Here is a 15660-nt window from a genome sequence, read left to right as displayed (position 1 = left end):
TACTTCACGAAATCTTTTTAAGTTCAGTTATATTAGCTTCTAAAACCTGGACGCTCTTACAACTGCTGTTGCACAAGTGGAAATTTTGACAATCGTTCTCATGACTAGGCATTTTCTGCTTTAGACACAAAAAGGACTACAAACCTTTGACGTCTATTATCGTTTACACAGAAATTATAGTTAGTCAGTCCGTTATTCAATGGTAAACGTACAGTTTGTCGTGCAGGGGTAGTCAATCGATATTCATGAAAATTTGTGGTTTCCGTGTACATACAATGAAGCTTATTATTAAGGCTCCACAATATTAGCCTATAGTCTCTACAATATATGTCAGCTTTGTACAATATTGTCTGCCAGATCTGCCGTGCGCATAAAATTACCTCTTGTAAATGACGGAAGCAAATCTTCTACAGTTTCAGACCATCAAGGCAGGCTACATCGTTGGTCTTGGTGGGCAGAAAAATGAAGACACATCGCCTGAGAGGACCGTCACGGAACCTGACACGTCTAATTTACAGATGCCAGAGAAGACAAAAAGAAAGAAACGGGGAATTTCTATTTCAGTTTCTTCAAGTAAGATTTTTTTAGAGATCTAGAATTTTAGAGTCACCTGTCATTCTTCTTACCTTGAATGAAATATGCAAGTCAGTCTGTGGGTTTGTCGCAAAGATTTAGGTGTAATAAGTTGGAAAGTAATCAGTCATGTATCATAAAATGTAGGTGATTTCTATGTTTCTTGGAAATAGGTATGGCTTCGTTGAAATCTAGTTTTCTGATGCAATAACATTTCAAAATGATTGTTAACCATACTAATCTCTACTGTTCCTGTTGTACACTATAGCCTGTACGGAACTGTCCTGTATGCATCTCATTTCCGTTCTATGCAGATGGTGAGGACCTGCTGACCACTCTGGGCATCCCCGCCATTGACAGTTCAGGCCCCGCAGGCGGTGGTTTCTCCATGACTAAGCTCAAAATCTGCAACATCCTGGACTTCCTACAGGCTGTAGGCATGGATGACACGAGAGAGGCACTTATTAAAGTCATTGAGAGTGTTCAGGTAACCAAGACGACAACATGAATGATGAATGCCAGAGGCACCAGTCAGGTTGATATAAAACTGCAGAGCATGGTTGACATTTTTTAAATGAGTCTTTAAAAATCAATTGCAAGACACTACTAGGTAATCGGAAGGGGCCTGCCAAGTTGTCAAATGCCTTCATATGGACTAGCACTAGTAGTTTGGATTTGGCCCTCTAACTGCCATGGCATTATGTCGCAATTATTACGTTACCTTAAAATGACATAAACCACCCTGATGAAGCTATGTAGTATTACAGATATTAAATCATCAGTGATATTTTGATATTCTCTTGTATCTGTTTAGGCCCTGATTGAGAGTAAGCCATGTTCCCGTCCTGAAACAAAGACAGACGACCAGCTGAGGGCCGAGCTGGAGCTGCGTGGCAGTGAGACTACAGGATCTCGGGAACAGCTCATCACTCGCATGAAACAAGTCGACCAAGGTACAAAAGAATTGCTAAGAATTGATGTCAAAGTTTGAAACAGTGTTTCTAAGTAACCCTTAGGTAACATTGAGTCTTTAGTCCAATGTATGAGGTGTCAAATGTCGGCAGCTGAAAAGCTAAGCCTTGGCAAATGTTGTTTTAAGTTTTACTCATTCCTCCCTCATTAGATGATAACTGTCTTTAAACTATCTAAACTTTTTGAACGCAAGTTAAAAGAGACTCGACGTTCATACTCGTACTCTACTTTTAGCCTTTGTCAATGGATGTCGTACATGAATAAATGTAAATGCAGAAATATTCGCGGTGGTTTTATGTTCGCGGTTTCTGCGGCGACCGTTTCACAGCAAACTTAAAACCACCGTAAACATTTTGTCCAATTCTGTAGCAGTATGTGACTATAGCGCTGCCGCGAACTAACCACCACAAATACTCCATTTTCGTCTTAGCGCGAAATAAAAACCACGCGAACTTAAATGCTTTAGTATGTCTTTTAAGCTTTTTATGGAACTTTTTTATGACTAGATTGGTGGTTCAAATGATTTGAGGCCTTTTCGTCGTTCTCTTTCCTGCCCCAGGCTGCCCATTCCTGACCTTATCGTTGCCAGATAATGTATACTGTACGGTGGATGATTTGTGCTTGGGAGTTTCCTGTTGTGTAGACCTCCAGGTAAGAAAATGACCTACTTACAGAAGGCTAATGAAAACTACTAACAAACTAAGGGAGTAGTGCTAATCATGTTATATATGGCATTATGCTTTCCGAATATCACGTATTGTATGGAATGTATTTAATTGATGTTGATCGTACTGATTTGCATAACCAAGGTATTTGAATTGAGAACCATGCAATGTAAAAAGATACTAAATCTATAATGTTTTGATTCTAAAATATGGTTTTCATATATGCTGAACTTGTTTCTTTTTTCGTCTGACACATTAGCCAGTGCTCTTTAAATCGCTTTTAGTGTTTTAGAATATTGATATGACCAATGAAATGATAAGTAGAATAAATGCTGAGCAGCACTGCACTTTTAATGGTTGGTGGTCCTTTACAGGTCCTTTTATATCGACTTTGCTTTACTTTTGACTGCCTTGTCTGTTCGTAAGGTGTGGAAGTTCAGAAAGTCTATCAAGGCCTACGCCAGGTTTGACATAGAAGAGTTTACCTTCAAGATGGGAATAGAGACTGCCGGGCTGGACCCATGGACCTATGAGTACAAAGCCGCTGATGGAATATGGGGTACAAGTACACATATCTGTGTGTTGACAGCCACTCGAAAGAGTAGGGCATATCTTTATAGGGAAGCCAAACAATGTAATATTGTGATAATAACAGTCACGGTGCCAAATAGGCTTTGTTAGACATTTTAGCACGAAAGTTGTATTACGAAAACATATTTTGGGTTACCTTCATAGCTATTCCTTAAATGTTCGTTTCGTTACAGGCTTTTCCATCTTCCCACTCTCATTCGTTGAAGTGCCACCATTCATTTTGTATAAAATATTCAACATTCTCCGCCGGATTCTGTTGTAAGTAACAGAAAACAGAGTTACAATTTTACTGCTAATGTGTAAAGCAGCAAGGTGACATGATGATTCTTATGTTACTGGTGTCTTTTGAATATATATTCTAAGCTTACTTTCTCTGTCTTATTTTGCAGATGTAGAAATGGAACTGGACACTGGAATCTCCTTCGGGTTTGTTGGTGTTGATATGGATCTGAGGCTTAGGTATGTTTTTGTCCAACCGGTATAGTCATTAAGTACGAGTGATCGCTGTATTTGTTTACATCCGGGGTGTTAGGTGTTCGCGCGCAGACAGGTAGGCCCATATGATGTGGGCGCTGATCTTACGTTAGCAGATCAGACGATTGGTTAACATTTAAATTAGCAGATTGTCCTACCGCCTGTAATTTGCCTACCCCTGTCTTACCGTAACGCCATCGCGATTACTTGAAGAATTATATAATACACACCAGCATCAGAAGTATTCCGCTACTGGTTGTGATACATATAGGACCAGGTGTCACACCTTTTGCATATCAATATTAATCATTATAGAAAATTATCAATTATATCCATTACATGGCATGGACGGTTGGATAACAATGGAATGAGTTATCATTTTATTATTTTTTTTGCGTTTCGGCGCCTTCGCGCCGGAACGCAATGTCCTGGCTTTTACCTTGCAGGCAGGCAGGAACCAGGGAAGCTTGGTTCAACACTGTGTCGCACACCAGAAGACCTTATATGGCAATACGTTCCCAAATCCTTGTATAGCCGTTGCCTTATATGGCAAGGGAGCACGAAAAGGCAGGCAGGCTACATTTGCATGACACACAGGAGGGCGACCGCATGTAACTGCTACAACTGTTCGGAAATATCATTGCATTGGGATTTCGGACTTTGATATCCTGAAAAATGACCATATTACATCTATTCCACGAGATTGCAGAAGAAAAAAAATGATTTCGTCAAGAAAACGAACAAAAATCGGCATAAATGATACCATATAGTGAGGTTATAGCATTACGTACAGAGTGACGGGTTACGTACCGCAGCTTGGCCCATCTGGCAACGCGAAGCACTTCGGACCCATAAGATCCGGGTTCGTGTCCGTGCATGGATTTTTTTTTTCTTTTAAGATATTGAATATCAAAAATATATATATTGATATTATATTAATCTATCAATATCATATTTATGAATATCATTTTTTCATTAATAAATAAAGAAATATTTTATATTTGTTATTTTTAAATATTCATTTAATATATACAAGGCCTTTGTCTTATGAACAGGACTTCATAGATTCCAAACCCGGCATTCGAATTTTTCTGTTCATTGTAATGGAAAATACCGTGCAGCGGCTCCTATGCGCGGTAAGATGATTCTTGCAAAACACTCGCCACTAAACTTCTATCCCCGATGTAAACAGAGGCTCTTGATGTTGTTTGCAAAACAGCGATTCTTTGTTACAGTAGCAAATGCTCCATTGTTCAGTATCGACTTCATTCAGACAACACGGACGTGGAAAGTGGCGCCGCTCGGCACAAAACTATGGGAATTTTCATGAATTTTAGCAAAATTACCCAGGAAAATAAGGAAGAAATGTTGTAAATGCGGAAACCAGAATAATACGGATGAGGTAGCTGTTGATTTGTTTGACATTTGGTAGTCATTTTAGATAGAACCTTAGCTGTTATGAACTTCTATTTCACTTAATTACCATAGTGCTGATGATTCAATGGTGCTTTTTCAAATTTTATGTTTTATTGCGTGCCATGTACATAATTACATTGATAGCTTTTATAATGAGCCTATTATACATTTTACAAATAAGTACAAGTTGTAGGCCAAGACCAGCTTTTTCAAAAGCACTTAAGTTAAGTGACGTAACTTCAAAATTGCTTTCCCCAATCTGCCTTTCTCTATTAAAACAGTACTCATTTCCCAAAATGACAATTTTTCTTATAGACTGAACAGCCCTTGAGTGACTTCCTCTGGCAGATTTTACTTCAAGTAAAGGGAAAAGACAATTCACACTCATAAACGTAGCCGAAACGCCAGCTTTTTTTAAAGGCTCTTGTTTATCATGATATTGATAGTGAAATACATTCTGCAAGGTTACATTTGACACATGTGATTGTTTGTGTATACTGTCCTCTTTTTCGACTTATTGGCTCAAGTTGAATCTTTTAAAGTGACAACCTCCACTTGCATGTATATGATTTTTTTGCACGAGCAAAATGACTTGCATTAATAGGATTGTAGCACAAAAACTATTGCCAATAATCAAAACAGGTCCTGGTTTGCCTCAGACGTAACCAACTCATCTGAACACTATAGCTTAAAACGCGGATCACATAGGCATAAACTGCCTCTCATCCGAATATCATGCAATGCTATGCTATGATATGCTATGCCAAATTGTAATAATCTACCAATCTGATGAATCTATTAATTATGGATTGATACCCCAGGTTCGTTCTGGAGTACGAGAAGCCGACACACTTCTTCCTGACCCTGCGTGTTGGTTTGTGCGGGGAGGAGTGTCTAGAGTTCTTCACCCTGTTGAACCACGCCCTGCTTCCCATTCCCGAGAAGTTACCCAACGGGACGTGGGTGTGGCCTGACATAGACTGGGAGTCCCAGCTCCAGAATGTTGTGACCCAAAGCATGAGACATATTGGTCAGCAGGCATTGGCTTGGCTTGGACTGCCAGCTGTAAGTTTAGGCACCAATTAAAAATCTATTTTCTTTGTATTCAAAAGTTTCCTTTTCTTTAGTAGCATCACATGAAGTCAAATTGACAAAGTATTGTGTAGTAGACTCCTTGGAAAATGTGCAAAAAGTGTACACAGGCTTTGTTTTTACGATTATTAAGAAGATTCCCATTCAGATCACCTTAAATTTCTCTCACTACGTTGAGCATTTCCTCATATCACACACGGATCCTGATACAATAGAGCACAATAAAGCGTGATTTACAGAAAGTTTCATGCTTCTCTACTTCGTTTTGTTTTCGCTAAAATCCAGAGAGACAATAAAAATGAATATCTGTGACTTGTGTTAACGGATGGAAATTATGACGGGTTTACTTGCGTTCAAAGAATGGCTTGTTGTTGTACAGGATGTCTTGGACAATACGGAACCATGTCCTTTCCCAAGGCGGCTGACAGATGCACAGCTTGTGAGTCGGCTTCAGAAACAAGGGCTCAGTACTACTGGCGATTCTGCAACACTGCTGGCAAGATATGAAGCAGCTGACAGAAGTCAGTGCAAGTTTTTTTTTCTCTATGTATGATATATCATTTTCTATAAAATCTAGCATTTGTACCGCGCCTTTCTTTATAATATTAACTTAATTATCTAGGAATAATAATAAACTGTATACTACAAGGTGTAGAGCAGGAAGTGGTTCAATATTTCTTTTTTGCCATTTGCAAGGTTGTCGTTTTGGAGCAGAACTGCCCGTGGTACCGGAGTCTCTTTCCGACCATATCTACTGCTCTTTGGAGGACACTTGTCTAGGTATGCTTTGCCTAGTTTTCAAAATTTCAACAGTTATTTATAGCACTGTGTAATAAAGACAAAATATGAACACATTCAAGTATTTTGGCTATACGTCAAGGGGGCGCATTAATACCATACATGTATTGCTGTATCCGATTTTAGAATTTAGAATATGAAACAGGAAATTTGATATAGATTCCATGCATGCCCAGTTAACGACTTTTCCCACGACTTACGATCTAGCGATGACATCCTCCACTTGTTAACAAAATATGCTAGAGACAATAGAAGGCATCTTGCAATTACCAACAATAGTATGCTAGAGGGAACTGTACATCTGTTATATTTTCATATCACACGCACCATTGCAGTGCAGGTATGCAGAAAAAAACATTTCTAGCCCTGAGTGTAGGACTTTTACACAACCAAATTGTTCTTACCTAGCAACATTTCAGTGGCTGCTCATTCAAGTCACACAAATAAACTCTGCTACTTTTTGCGCAGAAGAAAGAAGAATGCAATATGTCCTAAACACAACTGAGTCTATATCTCAACTCATCTCTGTATGTTCCTGATAGTTTACACTCTGATTGCATGTTACGTTCCAATAGGCATCAATTGCTGTGTTGAAGTCAGCATTCCAGCATTGGACTTCACTAAAGCCTTCCGTGCATTTGTCAAACTGGACGTTTGTGAATTTGAGATTATGGCAGGTTTCGAGACGTTGGAGTATCGGAAACTAATCTTCAACTATCCTTGGGGTAAGTATAAGTATTCGGTACATCGTCCTGTGCTTTCATGTGATCTAGTGTAATCTAAGTCAGTTGATTAAAATCTACATTTGTTACATTAGTAAGAAAAGTTGATACTTTTCCACTTTCATTACAGCAGAGGTCTAGAATGTTGTTGTGGAACGATGTAATATCACAATTGTCTTTTATTCTTATTGACAGCGTTGAAGTGATATCTGAATTATTATTTCAGAACATGGTGAGAACTGTCATGTTCTTAATCATGACAAAAGCTAGATACATATAGCGAGTCCCCATAGTGCTATTATTTCGGAATAGATTTTTTTTAATATCCTCTGTATGTGTGCTACAAGTAACGTCTGTTTCAAATGTGCTACCTGATGGCAATACACTTTGATTGATATGATGATGATGATGATGATGATGATGATGATGATGATGATGATGACGATGACGACGACGACGACGACGACGACGACGACGACGACGACGACGACGACGACGACGACGACGACGACGACGACGACGACGACGACGACGACGATGATGATGATGATGATGATGATAATGATAATGATTAATTGATATGAAAACAGGAGGCAGACAGGAAATCAAGCTTTCTGAAGGCATCAACATTCTCCTGACCATCGATCGAGATGCGGACCACCTGAACTTCATCATTGACCTTGGTTTGAAAGCTTGCCATGATGGTGACTGTTTTCTGGAAGTGGACATCTTTGATGACTTGGTTCTACCCATCCCAATCTGCAATGCCAATGCCAGTCTCACTGTGCCATGTAAGATTCTTTTTTAATCTATTATTTGCAGAAATATTGATATGTAATATGGTTCAGAAATTTGCTAATCTATTTTTCAAAAAGTAGGCTTTCAGTATTTTCACTACTCCACTTTGAGTAATATACATGTATATACCACTGTACTAGTGCATAATATCTATTAGCACCTTTCGTGCTGTTTGGCCACTTTCATGCTTGTTTAACCGACGAAATGTGGATCTAGCTGTTGAATACCAGGCTGTGATTTATTCACCAGCGCATGATGCTGGATCTGTCACGTGGAACATCTAGCCTCGAAAGGAGGCTCTGCTATGAGCCCGCTTTTCTCTGAGGGCAACTGTGTTCTGATAGCTACAGTTTTCATCAACATCAGTATTATCTTGAAAAACTGAAATTATAAGAACACGGTCGAATTGTATGCATTTGTTACGTCAGCAGTAGATAAAATGGCCGTAGTTAAGCCCTTGTGTGTGTGTGGGGAAGAAAATCGTACGACGATGGCAAAATTTTGAACATTTTTACTCCTTTCACTTATATTTTCCGTCACACGACGCTCTGCGATGTCATTCTCTTGAAAAGTCGACGTACGTTTTATCGTGGCGGATAAAAAAAATGTACATCGTAGCTAAAGCAAAAAAAGAAAGTTAATGCAGATGATGTAATTTCTATCATCTTTTGTGGAATTGCAATGATTTATACTAACAAAATAAAAGTTCACTTCTTTAAAGTGTGAATTACACTATCAGTATTCACAAATATTATGATCATCATGCATCATTGAGAATAAAGATCACATTATTTTAATATTACATCTTTAACATGTTGAAGAAAAAACATCCATGTAGTTGGTACTAATCAGCACTTTTGACTTATGAGAAAACTTGAACTTGACTTTATTCAACTGTGTGAAGCAACCTTAGACTCCCCCGGGACGCCCTTTTCATTTTGATATAACAATTCAGCATAATATTCTAAATCGAATTAAAAAAATGGTATTGGTGTGGCCCAAATGTTATGGGTTTTAATTTTGATAATGACATAATTATACTTTATGTCTTCAGCAATTGATGATTTTGTTGATAAGCTGGCGGGTGAGGTCAGCCAGACTGCAGTTGATATCATCCTTAAACAGCTGGGCCTTCAGCAGGTGTTTCTACCAGTTGGAGAAGTTGCGCAGCTTCCTGCTAACAGTAACGGATCTTCAGGTATAACGTCATGTTTCTGTAGATTTATCTTCATCTTTGACAATGAAGGACTGCCAAGTTACATTACACGGCTCTCTCCAGCTCTAAATGTTTTCTTGGTGTGGCGGAGCAAATTTCTGTACCAAAGACTGAAGGTCTAAGGAGGGTTTAGTTGGCATTTACCTGTGGATATATATATATATATATATATATATATATGTATATATATATATATATATATATATATGTATATATATATATATATATATATATATATACTCTGTAGTTGTATTTTTCAGTAGCTGCCGAGGGGGAATCCAATTTCAACAGGCTTCATCTTACTTTTTCAAAAGTGCTGCTAAACTGGATGTAGGCAATGCCAATGGATTGTTTATATTATTGTTGTGTCAATAAACATTTCTATATATCATTTTTGTGAAGTAGCACGAATGGTTACAATTTCCTCCAGGGACAGAGGAACGGACGCTGGATTGAGCCCTGTAATAATGATTCGTGCTTTCAATTGAAGTTTTAACAGAAATAACCAAGAAACCATAATCCTGATTGATAATGACAATCTTATGAAACTTATCCTCTCAGAAGGTAAAGTTTTATTAACAATCAGAGGCATTGTGCATGTATGGTGTTTCCTTTCATTTAGACATAAGGTAAAGATAAATATCATTGCATCGTTTGGAGTAATGATTACGATGTAATGGTCCTGGGTTCAAATCCCCGAAAATGTTCCGATGTTGTACCCCTCAGAAAAGAATTTTACACGAATTCCCTTAGTTTACTTAGGTTTTAAATGAGAACATATGCTAGCGTAGGCAATGAACGTTACTCGAATAGGACGTTAAATAGATGCCCCGTGTTTGAGGATAGCCACACATCAAGTGCGTCGAACATCCCACAATACAATGAGAGATGTCAATCTTTAGTGTTAGTGGTTCTTAATCTTACAGTTCGATGACCGCAACTCATGTTAAAACTGTTTTATTAGGTTCTCGGAAGTGCTGATTACAGGCTCCTTGCAACTCGGCCCCTTGCTGAGATGAGAGAGGAGTCGGCTCTAATATAAAGATGACAATATGTTATTGATAAGGCGCTGTGGCCTATAGTTGTTCAACAAAGTAAGATGAAAGTTTTGTTTGACTTTATGTTTTCTCAGGATGTCCATTGTTTGATATTGACTTCTCCGGACTGCCAGATCCTGTTCAGTGTCAGCTGGACAGTAACTGCCTGGGTGTCAACTGTGTATTGAGCGTCTCCATACGGGACTACGTCACATTGTCAACCTTGGCTTATGTCTCCCTTGACGCCTGTAACTATGAGTTTAGTATGAAGCTGGGGCATTGGAGCTATGAGGTGTCACTGCTGACGTACAACTGGGGAGAGATAAGGGTAAGCTATATTTCATCATGTAGAATGTTTAACATACATCGTATCTTAGACCATCTATTACTAAACATACTAGGAAATACCGTTTTAACGTGATGGTAATAGGTTTCAAAATGAAGACATGAAATGTTCTGGCTTTTTGGCCACAGGCGGATGGAAGTTTATCACCTTTTATGGGAGTTTGAAAATATTACATCATAAGTGCTCACAGTGTATTCAATATTTCTAACGTTTTAGAAAAAAACCTGTCTTCAAACTGACGTTTTTTTTTGCATATTCAAGTTCCGCATTATAAAGAGAAAATGACTAAAACCTTCTGCGGATAGGATTTATTCTAAGGGCCGAACAGACTCTTTTCAGCCTCACGATCTTTCTCATTTAGTAGGGTTCACACGATTTCTTGATTTTTTCCCAGACAAAAGAAGTTGCTAACAACGCTCTTGACATCACCTACTCCATTAGAAAGGATTCAGGAGCAAAGGAGTTTGTGCTGGATGTTGTCATTGATCTCTGCATTGAGAACACCTGCATCCGAACCATCCCTTTACTGCAAAACACCAGGATACCTCAACCTTTCTGTAACCCAGATGGGTTTGCATTGCCGGGTATATTCAACATTTCTTGTTATTTTTTAAAGTCTTTCCCAGTATCATGTATGTAGCATAACTGCGACCCGAATTTATTAAATAATCATTATAGTTGAAAATTTCGGTTCTTGTGAGAAAATTGCGACCTCTCAGCTAGGTTTGCAAATACATTTTTTTTTCTTAAAGTTTACGAGCACTGTGAATGTTCTTGGACCATTTGTAAATTTGCCTGAGTTTGTTGAGTACAATATGTTGCCTGTGTTGGTTGAGTATAATACAGCATCATGCATAAACATCAAGCACTAAACATGTAAGAACCCAACACGCTTATTGAGAAAAGTAGGGGAGACCTGGTGTGCTTGGCCAATTACAAGCTAGCACAACATACAATGCAAAATCGACCATGTACCAGAAAACAATTGTTTGCGCAAAGGTTAAATCTGATGTACTCGCACACTGTCTCCTTAACATCCCATCCCCTCAGAAGTTATATCCACTAACTTGGCTTTCAGTAAGTCAAAGTTTCCCCTGTGGATCAAGTTTAATCTACCTTAATTATGTTTTTTACACACCTTGCTAATATGCATGATTGCTGTCCAATGCACTTTCTAGGTGGGTCCATAGATGGGTACCTAGACTACTTGGAAGAACAGGGACAGTCCGCACTTGTCACAGTCACAGATGCTGCTGTAGACGTGCTCCTGGAAAAACTGGGACTGTCTGACGTCATTTCAACTGATGGAGAGCCCTGCTATCGACCTACAGTCCTGCAAAATGGTTGGGCAGAAATCGACAGTATGTGTTTTCATTATTTCATGAATTTTTGATTGTATTGATTACTGATATATTGATATTGTCTTTTATCTATCACTGCATATTTAATCAAATTCTGATTCATAAGATCATGAGAGTTTTTAGTGTTGCTGGGAAATGATGACGTACATATCATCTAATGAACTGAATGAATACAACTTGAAATTGTTGTGAAATAGACAAGGGAACTTTTTGGCCAAAAAATAGCTTTCCTGTTTCTGCCTCACTGTTTAGTATATCGATCGATTATTGTCAACGTTTGAACTTTCTTACAAAAAAAACGTCTACACATCCACTCATAAAAGTTGTAGCTATTACTTTGGCCTTGTATAGAAACACTAAACCGTTCAATTTTTAGTTGTGGCCTAGTTGTGCCTTGAGTGTTTACTCCCCTTGTTCATGTTATCTTTGGTGGTCACTTAATGGATTTGAGGAAATTCTAACAATAGACAAGAGTCCAACACAGACATAAATCTAAAGGCTTGGGTTAACGGGAAAGGAATCTATTACAAGGGATTACCAAAAAAGCCATTTTGTCCAGTCTGTCTGTATATTTTTGTACCGTTTTCTCTCAACAGAATGCAACCAGCTAAACCCTCCACAGCTGCCAGACACCATGGCATGTACTGTTATTGACAGCTGCATGGGTGTGGAGTGCTGTCTGGATCTGGACTTCAAGTTGATCAAATTGACTGTCACATCTAATGTCCACCTGGACTTGTGCAGCTACAAGTTATTAATGAGTATCGGCAACGTTGACTTTGAACAGACTCTCTTCACCTATGAATGGGGTACGTACATGTTAAAACACTTTGACTTGAAGAAGTTCGTCTTTTGAGGAAAGTTATGAAATCACATATCTGATTGTACCTATGATTAGAGCGACTGCACATTCAAATGTTGCTTTTGAATACTTGACAAAAGTTAACGTGATAGACAGACAGCATACTTGATAAAACGCAATAATCAAAATACAATGCCCAGATAGAGCTAACCGTGTTTTAAGTTATTGCAAAATTTAAACGTGCAGTAAATTCTGTAGATGGTTCGCGAGATACAAAAGATAATTTTAAAGCAAATGTTATTGAGCTATTCGTGTCGTCCAAAAATGTATTTGTCAGTGCGATAATTTGAATCAGATTCCATCTTAAAAAATTCCCTGAAGTGAAATAAAAAAAGGACTTTGCAATTATCAACTGAGTGACCCTATGTTTTATCAACCAAACAAATAGAATGAAACAAAACTGATCATATAGATGTTTTAAGTAGATTTTTCAACACAAATAACCGAATCATCTGTCCATACTCCTCATGAAGTTACGTCATAGAAGCAGTCAATGCTGTTGACGAGGACTGATGCCATACAGACCTTTAAAATCCAAGTTGGCAGACGAACGTTTTACAAAGCATGTAATAAAACCACTTTAATTTTTTTCAGGATCTCTTAAAACATTTACCATTGGAAATGCAATTGAGATTGACTACAGCATTAACAAAGATGACCTAGAGAAAATGTTTGTTGTGGATTTTGCGGTGTCACTGTGCCTTGATGGTGACTGCTCTGAAACCTTCCCACTACTGAAGCAAAGTAGAATCCCACAGCTAGGATGCAACACCAACTTTACATTACCAGGTAATTTATACTAAGTCATACTTGTTCATTGTTTGGCCATTGCAACAATAAAAACATTGCGCTTACATTAATGGTACCTAAGGTAGCACCTACTTTGCCATCTCTTTTCTTCAACTTATGTCAGTAAATTCCTTTACAGTCTTCCTAACTTACATCTTGCTCTATAACGTTGACTGTCATTTACATCGATAATAAGAATGTCAAATCACTGAAGATGTGTTTGCTGTTCCTTACAAATAGGTGGCTCCATACATGGCTTCATGAAGTACCTACTAAATGACACCATTGAGAATGTAGGGCAAGAGTTATCAGAAGCAGGGATAAATGCAGTACTTAAGCACCTTGGACTTGACGATGTCTTGTCTGTTAAGGACGGTCAGTTCAGAGCTCCAGATGACATCGAGACTGTGAGTGGCTGGAGCGTCCCAGAGCTCAGTAAGTGGCGTAATGCGCATTTGTCAAAACCACAATGATGATATCAAATTGTAAGATAAGTTTTACTATGTTTTTGGAAAGTTGTAAATGAAAATCATAATCAGCTTGCTACTTATATCCTCCAGACCAATCAACTTCGATGCCCTCTCTTCCTGATGGCTGGGTATGTGTTGTGAATGACAACTTACTGGGCACTAAGTGTTACTTCTCCGTTGATCTCATTGCTGTAACACTAAGAACAACGTTGTGGATGGATCTGGACACGTGCACCTACACCTTCTCTGCTGGCATTGGGTTGAAGACCTTCAGTTTCAGGTTGTTTGACTACAACTATGGTAGGTTATTTATCGAAGAGCCTTGCAAAAATGATTTGGAGCCAAGATTTGTGTTATTCCAAACTCTACTATTTACTGTAGTTGAGCTTGCTATAGTCCCTTTCCATTTGTACCTCCATAAAATATGAAAGTTATGTTTTCGGTGGGTTTATCTGTTTGTGCTTTCGGATATTTTGACCAGGATTGACAGGACCCGTAGAATCTTGTTCTAAAACAGTATAGTCGTTTGGTTGTCTTTGAATGGAACGATTTGCTTTCATGAATTTTGTCATGGAAGAAGCTTACACAGAGCAGAGATTATCAAATGCAAGTTACTAGTATGCAGACTTAGTTCTCAAAATTAAGAGATTTACGATTCCAGTCTTTTCTATAATGGGACTTTCCTACTTATAATTATCAAAAATTTCAGGGCAGGTAAAACATTAACAAAAATCCACTAAATGAAACAACCGGTTAAATGAAACTTTGTGATGATACGTCATTATTTAATTGGGATACATGTTTTTTTAGATAGGTCCTGCTTACAACAACCGCAAAGTATGAACAATCTGTGCCACAAGGACGTGGTTTTACGGATAACATTTTGTGGATCCTCCATAACTGATGCATTGCAAAGTGCAAGACAATATAACATCCTGGTAAGGTCGCAGCCTCGCAGGTCTTTGCCTGTCGTTCCCCGATTCTACATCGTGTTTTTTTTTTTGTTAATGGCAAATCTGCATGTCATCCATGACATCAAGTCAGATCTGATAGTCTAAAGCAGGCTATGTAAGTAGAGCATGTAGTATCTGGCATTTGACTATAGTGCTGACGGGGGTGGGTAGCAGTCGGCTAGTCTTCACACTACGATTACAAGCGGATCTATCCAACAGGTCCAATTTTCCGTAACTTATTGATTTTCCAAAAACACTTATTTCCGTTTAATGTTCATGACATTGCACTGGAAAAAAAACTACATTCTCAACTATTTGTAGGTGAGGAGAGGACCCTCATAGCTGGTAGTGTCTTCTCTCTAAGATACACCATAGGCCTAGATGAGGAAGCCGACAGTTTTGTCCTGGACCTGGGTGTGACACTGTGTGTGGACAGCATATGTACAGACATCACCCTGTGGTCTGGCTTCAGGGCACCACGGCCTGGCTGTGGGGAGAACGTCATTCTTGGAGGTTAGAAAAAAC

At 38.6% G+C, this 15660-nt stretch overlaps 1 protein-coding gene across 1 annotated transcript in view; it reads left to right on the top strand.

The window, feature by feature from the left end:
* Window positions 1-15660, top strand: part of LOC136446381 (uncharacterized) — a 70098-nt gene that overhangs the window by 31709 nt on the left and 22729 nt on the right. Inside the window, exons 20-39 of the mRNA XM_066444729.1 lie at window positions 414-573; window positions 888-1060; window positions 1388-1526; window positions 2105-2196; window positions 2637-2769; window positions 3191-3260; window positions 5513-5756; window positions 6163-6304; window positions 6480-6563; window positions 7157-7306; window positions 7894-8094; window positions 9156-9299; window positions 10450-10682; window positions 11095-11284; window positions 11879-12061; window positions 12658-12870; window positions 13518-13712; window positions 13953-14147; window positions 14273-14482; window positions 15457-15648. Coding sequence (XP_066300826.1) covers window positions 414-573; window positions 888-1060; window positions 1388-1526; window positions 2105-2196; window positions 2637-2769; window positions 3191-3260; window positions 5513-5756; window positions 6163-6304; window positions 6480-6563; window positions 7157-7306; window positions 7894-8094; window positions 9156-9299; window positions 10450-10682; window positions 11095-11284; window positions 11879-12061; window positions 12658-12870; window positions 13518-13712; window positions 13953-14147; window positions 14273-14482; window positions 15457-15648 — 3343 coding nt within the window. The remainder of the gene's footprint in view (window positions 1-413; window positions 574-887; window positions 1061-1387; window positions 1527-2104; window positions 2197-2636; window positions 2770-3190; window positions 3261-5512; window positions 5757-6162; window positions 6305-6479; window positions 6564-7156; window positions 7307-7893; window positions 8095-9155; window positions 9300-10449; window positions 10683-11094; window positions 11285-11878; window positions 12062-12657; window positions 12871-13517; window positions 13713-13952; window positions 14148-14272; window positions 14483-15456; window positions 15649-15660) is intronic.

Source organism: Branchiostoma lanceolatum, chromosome 12 (assembly GCF_035083965.1).
Source record: "Branchiostoma lanceolatum isolate klBraLanc5 chromosome 12, klBraLanc5.hap2, whole genome shotgun sequence".
In the NCBI taxonomy this organism is placed as follows: domain Eukaryota; kingdom Metazoa; phylum Chordata; class Leptocardii; order Amphioxiformes; family Branchiostomatidae; genus Branchiostoma; species Branchiostoma lanceolatum.
Note: the sequence above shows the minus strand (reverse complement) of the source record. Positions and strands in the feature narration are given on the sequence as shown.